General features: G+C 35.8%; 1 protein-coding gene across 6 annotated transcripts; it reads right to left on the bottom strand.

The window, feature by feature from the left end:
• Positions 1–1528: 1528 nt before the first annotated feature.
• On the bottom strand, positions 1529–5225 carry LOC148623786 (lysoplasmalogenase TMEM86A-like). Of its 6 annotated transcripts, none has more exons than XR_015919490.1 (3): positions 4237–4377; positions 2621–4028; positions 1529–1647 (listed from the first exon to the last, which is right to left on the bottom strand). XR_015919490.1 is itself a non-coding variant. In XM_088565898.1 (2 exons), the coding sequence occupies exon 2, from the start codon at positions 4009–4011 to the stop codon at positions 3313–3315; it is 699 nt and encodes a 232-aa protein (XP_088422024.1). In that variant the 5' UTR covers positions 4012–4028; positions 5115–5225; the 3' UTR covers positions 1529–3312. The 6 variants fall into 6 exon arrangements, 3 of the variants coding, with proteins under 3 accessions (XP_088422024.1, XP_088422023.1, XP_088422022.1); XR_015919489.1 differs by having other exon boundaries at positions 1529–1650; positions 2733–4028; XR_015919491.1 differs by having other exon boundaries at positions 2733–4028.
• Between the last annotated feature and the right edge of the window lie 7170 nt (positions 5226–12395).

Genomic DNA, 12395 nt, shown 5'->3' with positions numbered 1-12395 from the left:
CCGAGTCGAGATACAATTATTTCCACTGTAAGGAACAATGAGTAATCAAGGGAACCAAGATTAGCAGAAATCAAAATAATGTAATCCAGGAACAGAGAGGACACACCACAAAACATATAAAATAACCAAAATAATATCTACAAAGCAACAAAAGTAAATGAGCAACTCGGATTCCACTAAAAACTGAGAGCAATGGCCTGATGCATCGATAGGATAAGTGTCCTTTGCTTTTCTAGAAATACCCATCGAGTTGCTCATAAAAAGTGAAGTCCGCGGAAGACGAAAGAGGGAAGGAAAACTATCGCACTGAACAATTCGGTCTTTATAGTGCAGATGGATACACCGTAACGATCCATGAGTTCATCATGACGACCATAAAACTTCTAAAGTGATGACTTCAATCTTGTAGCAACATAAGTCTAGCGCCGTAGAAAAAGCTTGCGTAGTTACAGCAAGTTCTGGCAAAACGTTTGAGTTGTGATATGAAAACTCCATACGCAGGTGCTGAAGGGACAGGCATTTTAAAACAATACAAAATGCAACATATCAAATTGGGGAAGGAATTTCTCCATTTTAGTTTTAACCTGATCACGGTCACTGCTGGTATTAAAGAAGTAAATAAAAAACATTTTCCACAAAATTATCTAGCAGTAAAGCCATTTTCAGCATATATTTTGACTAGCTTTTATGGGTCTAAAACGTCCATGACCGGGAGTCACCGGGACTTCGCCGTCTGTCCCCTACTGGCGACCTCGAGAGGTCCCCTAGACCCCTTTGGGCTTCCAAAGAAAGTCTAGCTACGCCCCTGCAAATTTGCACTCAGTCCGGAAATAGATGAAATGTGAAAAAAAACAACAAAATACATACTACTAGTACTTTTAAATGGAGCTTGTTCACATAGAATATGCATATGGATTCTTGCACCACTTGAAGAATGAAGGCATGGTATGTACGTACGATTTGATTTATAATCATTTATCATATTTGGACAAAAATAAAAAAAAAATAGAAGAAAAGCTTGGCTTTTTTCATTCATATATTTTTTTTTTCATTTCCAGGACCACACGAACCTATACAATGATAAATCATATATATATTTGGATTTGAGTGCTTCTTCTATACTACCTTAAATCTATTCAGTTTTAACGATGTCGATAGGAAGTTACTCCGTGAAAAACGTATACAGCATATGGAATTCTCATTATTGTTACAAACTTGGTATATTGATCGATTGATATTTTGATAGGTTGAATATTTTCTTTAAAACTATCATGATTTATATTTTAAAGAATGCCGACAATCGAGTTGCTAATGACCACAAGGAAGAGTTCGTAAAATTTCGGGAGATGTATCTCAGTGAGATCTTGAAAATGGACGAAAATTTATTGAATTCTAAGAAGCAAACAATATCCAAAACTACCCAAAAATATTATACAGGTTCAAGAAGCATCGGTGGAATACAGCAATGCGACTAACAAAGTTACCTTAGTACATGATCAAGAGTCATGTATTTGGAATATATTTGCAATGAAATGAAAACATTTTTATTGAAGGAACATTCAAGTCGTGTCCTATTTTTTTACAAGTTCTATACAGTTCATGGTTACAGGAATGGCAATTATATTCCGTTGGTCTTTGCTCTGCTTCCTGCTGAAATGAGGAATGTTATGTTAAGATTTAGGACCGTTTGCTGTTTTTGAAGAAAGGAGTTTGTATTACGACCGGAAGTGGTTTATATAGATTTTGAACATGCAATGGATAAGGCAGTTCTGATAAAGTCTCCAAGTTCTACTATTAGTTGTTTCCATCTAGGTCAAAGTTGGTGGCGCAAGATTCAAACAATCGGCTTAATTGTAGAATATAAAAACAGGTCATATGGCTCGTAATTAGGCCTTTCATTCTTACCTACATAACAGATCGAAGAATGGTTTGTTGTCAGAAGTACCTAATAACGATAAATGTTCGAAATGTCCTGACTATATCCTGGAATGCTATGTTACAAATGATGCCAAGTTTCCTGCTAGGATTCGGTCAGCTCCATCCGACAGAGATACAAAGAAAACCAGTAACGAGGCTTTCAACAGTCACCATAATGCACAATTTTACAAATCTCATCCTTCATTACTTAGATTTTTTTTTCTTAAATTACAATCTACATCTTACATCAAAACGAGAATATTACATTTAGATGAACCAAGTGGAAAAACAAGAGCTTACCATTCAAGCTTATGAAAAGTTAATTGCGGATAAACTATGTAGGCCGTTGAGATTGTTAAAAACTATTGCCTACAAATATGCTGCTAGACCAGCTATGTGATTACTCAGTTATATGTACTCTATGTCTGTGCTTTTATATTTTGTGTTTATATGCTTTTATAATATGTTTGACCGTGTTTATAGTGCTTCTAGTGTCAAATCATTTTTAATAAAAATAAAAATATATACGTTTATAGCTATGGTATAAACATATTTATATTAACTAATCTTAATCCGCAAAAAAATGCGGAAACATAAGGTATAAATATGCGGAAACGTAACATTTTTTTCTGTGGAAACGTAATGCCGAATTGCAGAAACGTAATGCAGCAAAGAAATCGATATAACTTTAAATAATACGCACATTGAAATAAAAGTAAGAACATACTGAGCAACCCGGACTCAGTAAACACTGGGGGCATGGACCAGGTGTACTGATAACTTGTCAGCGCCATCACATACGCCAAGTTACTCACGTCGGGTAGATGAACTATGACAAGGTGAACAAAACGGTCCTCATGGTGCAGATGGAAACAACCCTATGTTTTTTCACGTAGTAATATTATCCCTCAAGGAAACCATTTCAGACACTTGAATGTTTAATCATAATCAGATTCTGAAAGGACACAATTTAACAGACATGGAAAACGTTTAACTACCATAAAATATCTGAAGATTAAATTTAATACAAAAATTTTTTCAGTGGAAAGTATTTCACACATGCAGGATGCTATATATCGGCGAAAAAAATATAGAAACGTCAGACCAATAGTATTGTATGTTGTAGGGGTAGTGTTAACAACGAAGTCACAAGTATCACTTATAATACTGTTGACAGATCTTTCCAATAACGTAAAACGTAGTGTTCCAAACTGAATCAAATGAATATATTCCAATTTTTTTTCACAGGATTACGTGTATGAATTAATCATTTATTTGGAAAAGCAAACAAACGAAAGAAACACATTGTCTATATAAATAGCATGAGCTGTGGGATATTTGACTACATGCATTGCTTGATTTTATTGGAAGTGTTTATTTGTTTGATTAAATGTATTAATCATCGGTACTCAAAGCAATAAAAAATTGTGATGAGTAGTATGTCATCATGATTAGAAAATTTCCAAACGGTATATAAAACTTCCATTTGTCGACGGCAATGAGGAGATCAGATAAAACGAATAAAAGGCTTCCTATACAGGCGGCGTATGTTTGAAAAGTGCCGTGTCTTTCGTGTGCATTTGTTGCTCTCCATGACATAGTGATTATAAGAGTAAGGTAGATCATCACGAGAAAAAACATAAATAAATTGTCAATTCCAGACTGAAGTGTAAGTGCTACTGCAATATATCCCAAAATGTACAAGTTTTTTAATCTACTCGGACCACTAGATGGTTCCAAAGCTAAGATGTAGAAAGCATGCGCCACACTAAAGGCTAATACTCCGGGCATGAATAAAACTTCCCTTGCTACAAGAAAGGCGTCTCCCAAACTTGAAGTAAGCAGCCCCAAAAATATGAATTTTTTATAGTCCTTGTCCATTAAAACTACAACATTACTGTTGGCTGTAGAATAGACAAAGTATGCCAGGGACCATATTGGTAGAACTTTGAAAAGCGCTGCTGTAAATGTTACAGGAGGGTATCCTAACAATGGCGGGTACATTAGGAAAAATAAAACAAACGTCCCATAAAATGGGTACAGGTACTGCTTCAATGATTTTTCCATTAGCTGTTCAATCATATGGTTATCCATATTTTCGAAATTGAAGACTGAAAAAAAAAAAACAAAATATATTTATTTACTATAGCTAGTATCTTCATTGGTTTGGTATATTAGGAATTATGTTACGTAATCATAATTAACACTGAGTGCAGAGTAAAAACGTGCTAGGTGTATTTTGCTAAGCTTGAAATCGTTCTGAATATTAAACCCGGAAATATAATTTTTGGATAGTAAATCATTTATTTTGATTCTTACCAAGTACTTAGTGTGGTAATGTTGGTATCGTTTAACTCGCTTCTCCTTCTTCTTGCGCGCATATATATATATATACACACACCGGTATAACGCGATCCAATGTTCGAATCAGTATATATTTACCTTCTCAATCACTCCCAGTGTAGGCCTGTTGTGTTTACTTATGTGAGATAACTTCAGGTGGTTTTATAACTGATATTGATATACGTTTGTGTAAAAAGTCTTTAATCTCCTTACATGTAACACAATTAAACGTTAAACTCCTGTTTAGTGTAAGCTAATATGGATAAAAATAATGTTCAACGGGTTCATTGGCAGGCCAGCTTATATGTACATGCTGTATTAATTTGTCTGTGTATCCTAATGCAATAAGTCCCTGTCACACTAATTTAATAAAGGCATGGGATATTCAAAATGAAACCATTGACTTAGCAACTAGGCTCGCTGTTTTAATTTATTCTATTTAATATATCTATCAGTATTGTGAATGCCAAATTAAGTTGTGCATCATCCGTAAGGAAAAAAACACCAGATTGATCGAAAATATAGAAAATAACATGAATTTACATCTGGAAATATGCTTTGTGCATAATAATATTTCATTTAACACCAAAACGTCTGCAAGGTTTTGGTAATCCATGTTGAAACAACGAATTTACGTAAGCAACAAAAGCGTAAACAACCACAACAAAAAAATAAATCCAAAGCTTTACAAGAACTCATTTTTGTTTTACAGTGCATAAACCACATGAAACTACTATGCAAAAAAACATTGCAACTTTTTTGCAAAATTGCAACGCTGAGTGTAAATACACAGCTGTTTGATAAATCATCAGTATCAGGCATTGTGACGTCACAATATTTATCGCATACCTTACCTTTATGTACTTGAGCATCAAAACTAGACTAAAGGAATGGTTATTTTCTCAACGATAAAATGTCACTATTTAATTCTTTCCTGTTCAAATATATGATAAAGCGTATATTACATAACCAAATCCGAATCACCCTCGACCAATATCAGCCCTCGGGCCAGATGCCTCCTGGCTGGTATTGGTAACTTTGGATGAAACGGTGATAGTATAAGTGCAATAATTGCTTTTATAACACATAGTTTCGTATTTCATTTACTTTTTAACAAAACAAAATCGCGACTCCAAGTACCTGTGTTATATACCACATAATGTTTACGTTATATATGGGTAAGGAAAGCTTAGATTCCGTAATATCGCCGATATCAAAAACCCAGTGGCGTATGGAGACTTATACTTGCCTTTCATCCATTACATTCAGAGCTGTGAAAACAGCGAAGAAGGTGAAATGGACAATATTATCTTGTGTGAAAAGCTGCGTTAAATACATTCATGTATTCCAATAGAAGGTAGTAAATGGAAGCGATCAGGTAATAAATCAGTTAAGTACGAGGATATGTAACTTTTAAGTTGAATAGTATATATTTTGTCTACCTTTGCTACCGTTTTGATACTACTAAGGGTTTTTTTAACGTCCTTGACTACCCTGTCATGTCTCGCACGGACGGCCCAAGTTGGTGGGTTTTAAATAAAATTTGGGTCCACTCAAGGATTAATATATCTATATTTAACTCCTCGGCAAACTTAAAGACAGATTCCAAAATAAAGTAATGTTCAGTTCAGCATAAAAATAAATCAAAGAAATCAATAATTTAACCACCGTTTTAATATAACTGGGATATCAGCATCTAGACTCAAGAGATAAAGGTAATGGGATGTCAGCATCTAGACTCCAGAGATAAAGGTAATGGGATGTCAGCATCTAGACTCGAGAGATAAAGTTAATGCCAGAATTTAAAAAAAAGACTGGGATATCAGCATCTAGACTCGAGAGATAAAGTTAATGAATTTAAAGAAGACTGGGATGTCAGCATCTAGACTCAAGAGATCAAATTCATGAATTCAAAGAAGACTGGAATGTCAGCATGTAAACTCGAGAGATAAAGTTAATGCCAGAATTCAAAGAAGACTGGGATATCAGCATCTAGACTCGAGAGATAAAGTTAATGGGATGTCAGCATCTAGACTCGAGAGATAAAGTAAATGAGTTCAAAGAAGACTGGGATATCAGCATCTAGACTCGAGAGATAAAGTTAATGCCAGAATTCAAAGAAGACTGGGATATCAGCATCTAGACTCGAGAGATAAAGTTAATGCCAGAATTCAAAGAAGACTGGGATGTCAGCATCTAGACTCGAGAGATAAAGTTAATGCCAGAATTCAAAGAAGACTGGGATGTCAGCATCTAGACTCGAAAGATAAAGTCAGTGTCAGAATTCAAAAGAAGATTGCGATGTCAGCATCTAGACTAGAGAGATAAAGTTAATGAATTCGGTGGGTGTTTCTAGAAAAGCAGAGGACGCTTACCCTATGGTGCACCTGGTCCATGCTCCCAGTTTTTTGTGGAGTCCGAGTTGCTCATTTGCTTTGTTACTTTGTATGTATGATTTTAGTTACTTTATGTTCTTTGTTGTGTATGTCTGTTTTCCATGTCTGGTCTTTGTCCCTGGATTGCATTCTTTTGATTATCGCTATAACCTTGGTTCCCTTGATTACTCTTTCACACCACTGGGTCGATACCTCTGCTGGTGGATTTTGTCCCCGAGGCTACCATCAACCCAGTAATACAATTTTTTTTAAATTAATGGTTTTAACAAGAGGAATGAAAGAAAAACTGGCTAGGACGTCGCCCAGTATAAGAAGGTCCAAACTTGACAGCAGACCGGACACTCTGTTGCCTTCTAAGAATGTGGTGTTCCCAGATGAGAATCTTAGCACACTCACATCTGGTATGGAAAGTGTCCCGACCAATTCAGCAAGAAGTACCCAATCACACGTTCAGTCTGCAGACCATATATTCCAGTACAAAAATTCTGACTATTTCAAGATTATCAAACCATGTACCATCACTTTAAATGGTATATTTGACTACAACGATGACGAACCACATTGTACCATATCAAACTGTGGTATTAAAATTGCAAAACATGCAACATTCTTATATAACCGACTCTTACTTCTCCAGTTCCCTTACAAACAAAACCTTCAATACAAGAAATCACGATGACTTAAGTTGCAACTCAACAAACTTAATATATGGATTAGAATGCAACTTATGTGGTTTAGTATATGTCGGAGAAACGCAAGAACGATTAAACAAAAGAATGTGCGGTCATCGTTCGGGAATTAACACCACCACATTCCCGACAGTTTATCAACACTTTAATCAACAAGATCATTCAATCTTCTCTATGAAAGTTCGTATTTTAGAAAAAAAATTACCATCCTACGAACAGTCCCGTTCTAAGTAAAAACTATCGTAGGGAAAGTGAGGAGAACTGGATACGCAAACAACTAGGTACTGCAATACCTTACGGATGCAATGACAACATCAAAAGTATAGGAAACCTTTCAAGACAATATAACAATAGCATAAATGTGATGAATTATCTCTGCGTAATATCCTTTCTAAAGGTCCCAAGTACCGTGAACCACGCTCCATAAATTGGAATTATAACTTTAAAGTTCTTATGGATACCGTCGAGGACTATGCAAGAAAATGGATAAAACGAGAACAAGATGACATTGATTCTCTGTCAGAGTGGTTAAAGGCCGTGAGGTCTTTAATTTTGAAACGAATGAAAGTTTTAAGTAGGTTAATGAGTGCCAAGGCTACATCCGTTTTCAAAGACCCCGATGTAGCAAAAACATTGTCTACTATACAGGACAAATATGTTATCGTAAAGCCCAAAACAACATTGTTTTTGTCTGCAAAACGTTTTATATCCAGTTTATTATCAGAGGTAGACGTAGAAAATAATAGCAGTGATAAGACCTATACTGCTACCACTCTCTCCAAAGAAGAGATTGTGGAAAATTATAAATCTGTGTTATCCTCTTTTGGTCTCTCTACCAAGGACGATGATTGTGATTTACCGTCTATGTACTGGACTCCTAAACTTCACAAGAATCCATACAAACAACGTTTCATAGCTGGATCTGCAAAATGTACCACCAAACCTCTTTCAAAACTTTTAACTTCTATACTCACAACTGTCAAAGAGGGTCTGCAGTCCTACCACAACATTTGTTACTCCCGCAGTGGTATAATTCAATGTGGATCCTGAAAAATTCGAAAAATCTTTTGGAGACAATCAGTTCAAGACTATTATCTGAATATAATAGCATTAAAACCTATGATTTTTCAACACTGTATACTTATATTCCCCATACTCAGTTAAAATTCCGACTTAAACACATTATACATCGTTGTTTTTCCAAACAAGATGGTACACCTAGATACAAATATATAGTTCTTGGTAGAGATTCCTCATACTTTGTAAGAAATAATTCCAATCATCTTCCAAATATACAGAGGAAGATGTTTACAAAATGCTAGAATTTTTAATCGACAACATATTTGTCCAGTGTGGTGGACGTGTTTTTCAACAAACGGCCGGCATTCCAATGGGAACAAATTGTGCTCCTTTACTTGCTGACCTATTCCTTCACTTTTATGAGGCTGACTTTATAGCTGATTTGACCAGAAAGAAAGAATATCGTTTGGCTAGATCCTTCAATCTCAGTTTCCGCTATATAGATGACGTATTATCTTTAAACAATCCTAATTTCGGGGATTTGATACATCGCATCTACCCAAAAGAACTTGAGATAAAGGATACTACAGACACTGTGAAGTCAGCCTCATATCTTGACCTACACTTAGAAATCGATGGTAAAGGAAAACTATTGACCAAACTTTACGACAAACGTGATGACTTTTCATTCAGAATTGTCAATTTCCTTTCATCTGTGGCAACATCCCTTCGGCTCCTGCGTATGGAGTATTCATATCACAACGTTATGCCAGAGCTTGCCGAAATTACGCATACTTTTTGTATCGCGCTAGAACTCTAACAAATAGGCTTCTGGGACAGGGTTATGTTGCTACAAGATTGAAGTCATCACTACAGAAGTTTTATGGTCGTCATCATGAACTCGTGGATCGTTATGGTGTATCCATCAGCACCATGAGCAGCGGGTGTTTCTAGAAAAGCAGAGGACGCGACGCTTACCCTACCGGTGCAACTTGTCCATGCTCCCAGTTTTTAGTGGAGTCCGAGTCGCTCATTTTGTTACTTTGTATGTATTATGTATGGAAACGCATATGGTACACCCCTTGTAAGGATACTTTGTGGCAAATAAGTCAGAATGATAAATTATATTGTGAGTTATAAGCTGGAATCGAATCACTATGTAAAAGATAACATGTCGGAATGATGTAGAAAAAAATGAATTACAATGTCGACTTGCTAATATTAATGTAATGACATATTAGTAAGATGTCGACATGTTGAATTCAACTTGTTTATTTATTATGTCAACGTGTATATATATGATGATAAATTGTCAACAAGTCGGAATGATAAAGCAAAAATTGAATTTACAATGTCTACTTCCTCATATAAATGAAATGATATAAAAACAAGATGTCGACATGTTGAATTCTACTTGTCTATGAAACTCGACAAATAACGCCCAAAAAATCTTAACTTTTTTATTTCTGGTCCGATTACGATGGGGTTCGTTTTAATGGTTTCCTTATCAAATTCCCTACACTCAACCATCACATTATTGTGTCCAGCATATTTCTGTGTCCAGAACATTATTGTGTCCAGCACATTACTCTGTCAATGCTTTCTCGACCTACACTTGTTCGACTGCTGCGGTCGTATCATGCTGCGCTCAGCGTAGCTCTTTATTATTGAGTGTCTAAATTATTGAATTCTAATTCCTCACAATTTTTAATGCATTCAATATAAAAAAAGAATGGAAATGGGGAATATGTCAAAGAGACAACCACTCGACCAGGAATGGAAAATCAACAGCCTAGGGCGACCTGTGGATCTTCATTGAACGGTGGGAGACCCCACACCCGGAGGCAGGCTTCAGCTGGCTCCTAAAAATGTAAAACATGTTCAGCGAAATGGACACCCTACTGAGTTTTGTGACAAATAAGTAATCGAAATTTTCAAAAATAACAAGACCAACAAAAGCTAGAGTTTCCTGTCTTGGGACAGGCGCAAAACATTGCGGCGGGGTTAAACTAGTTTAGTGGGATCCCACCCCCCCTTTAAATCTAGCCAATGTAGAAAAAAGTACACAGTTAAACGTAATAGTAAAAATCCGGTTTTAAGATGTCTGAGTTAATTGATTAATTGTAGGAACCAGGTAACTGAATAAAAGAGAAATAAACAACGAACAATAACATTACAAATAACTACTAGCAGTTAACTGAATGCCAGCTCCAGACATCAATAAAACTGTTTAAAAAAGTTATGTCTTCTTCGTATAGAGGATCCATCACAATCCCTCCCTAAGGCCTTTAGAATTGTGATATCTTATTAATACGAGAAGAACATAACTCGTGTCACACCAAAAACTGGTTTTTTAAAAAATGTGTTTAAGTACGACTCAAAGACTTCAAAAGTGAATCAATATTTCTACCAAAAAATATTAATCTTAATGACTTGACAACAAGACTGTTTTAACTAGAGTTAATTCTGTGATAATTGCACAGGTTTAAGTTTGACCTTGTATCGTGAAATATTTTATTTTTAGATAAATGAGTGGAGACTAAGGTAGCTGCTGTCTGAAGTTTGATACCGGTTTGTTCTTTTAAAACTAAATGGTCACAATCTACTATCTTCTTGTATATATGGGAAAAGATGCTTTTTTGATCCGTGTACAAAATGTACCTAGCTTTTAGCACAACAATTTAATAAAAAAGTTACCTAGTTTTACCATTTTCTTATAACTGTTTACTGTATTTGAAACTTCTTCACTGTCAGCTAGACTGTCCTCTGTATTTGTATAATTAGTAGCTGTTAACCTGGTAACGGGATCCCATGCCCTCCCCTAATCTTGCATGCTGATGTATTTGACGGATGGACAGGGTAAGTACACATGAAGATTTACGTCAATGTGACCGAGAGTTGACGTTCAACTCTCCTTGGTTAAAGTTTGTTTCAAACTCATGTCTTTGATACTGTAAGAGAAAGATCTTGCAGTACCAGGTAGCAAACAAGCATCCAACAAGTATTAGAATACTCGACCTGGACATTATCTAAGCTCATATGACAGGTACTTCAAAAAGAAAGGATAATCTAATCTAGCCTATATTGGTATTTCATGGTTCAAGTACGACAATCAAAGTGACCTAATTTGAGTTGGATGCTCCCAGTCTCCCAAATACATCGGAACAGTGGGTACATGATAGTGGACATCCGGTATGGTAGATTTCAACTCAGACGTTTAACTTAAAGTCAGTGATGTATGAAATGTAGGTCTAAGTGACCGAACATGGGTTGGATGTTGACATACTCCCAAAGATACATCTGAACAGCAAGTTATGTATGATGGTTCCCCCCCCTCCCCATGGAAGAAATAAACTCGGATGTAAAATTTAACCAAAGTCAGTGATGCATGAAATGAAGGTTAAATAGACCTTAAATGAGTGAGATGCTGACAGTTTCCCCCAAGACGCCTCCACAACAACTTTCATGATTGTATGTAACATGGTATCATTATATCTCAAATGTTGGTGTGGTGGTAGGTCCCGCATCTGCATACCAAGAAATATTATTGGTGTAGATACGGACGGAAACGCTGATGATACTCCGAAAGTCCCCCCTCCACTTCATGCAGTGCAACTAAAATTAACCTTTATCAGAAGACTTATAATTCATAAAACCCTACACAAATTGGTGTTTGTAATATACAAAGATTTAAGAATAAAATAAGTAGTTTTTCGGGAGAAAATGGGGAATGCTATGATTATGACTAGTACTCTACATATATGTGTATAAGCCCTGAAAAAAATATACAGCCTTCTTGCGAAGATTTCATTCCAAGGTCCGGATTTTTCCGGTACTGAGTATATCTTTTTGAAAGATCTGAGTTAGATTTGTTGACATTATAGAAACTGGTTCTCGACAATTCTTGTCAGAAAGTCCAATTTCAATATCCTCCCTCCCTTATATTATTTAATATTTGATGTAGTTTGTTGCTTGGTTGAAAGTATTTATTTTATCAGGCCATATTATGTGATTGTCCCTTGTGACGTCA

This window comes from Perna viridis, chromosome 2 (genome assembly GCF_037379345.1).
Source record: "Perna viridis isolate PV_CMFRI_1.1 ecotype Kerala chromosome 2, ASM3737934v1, whole genome shotgun sequence".
NCBI classification, from domain to species: Eukaryota; Metazoa; Mollusca; class Bivalvia; order Mytilida; family Mytilidae; genus Perna; species Perna viridis.
This window is presented reverse-complemented; position numbering and strand designations above follow the sequence as displayed.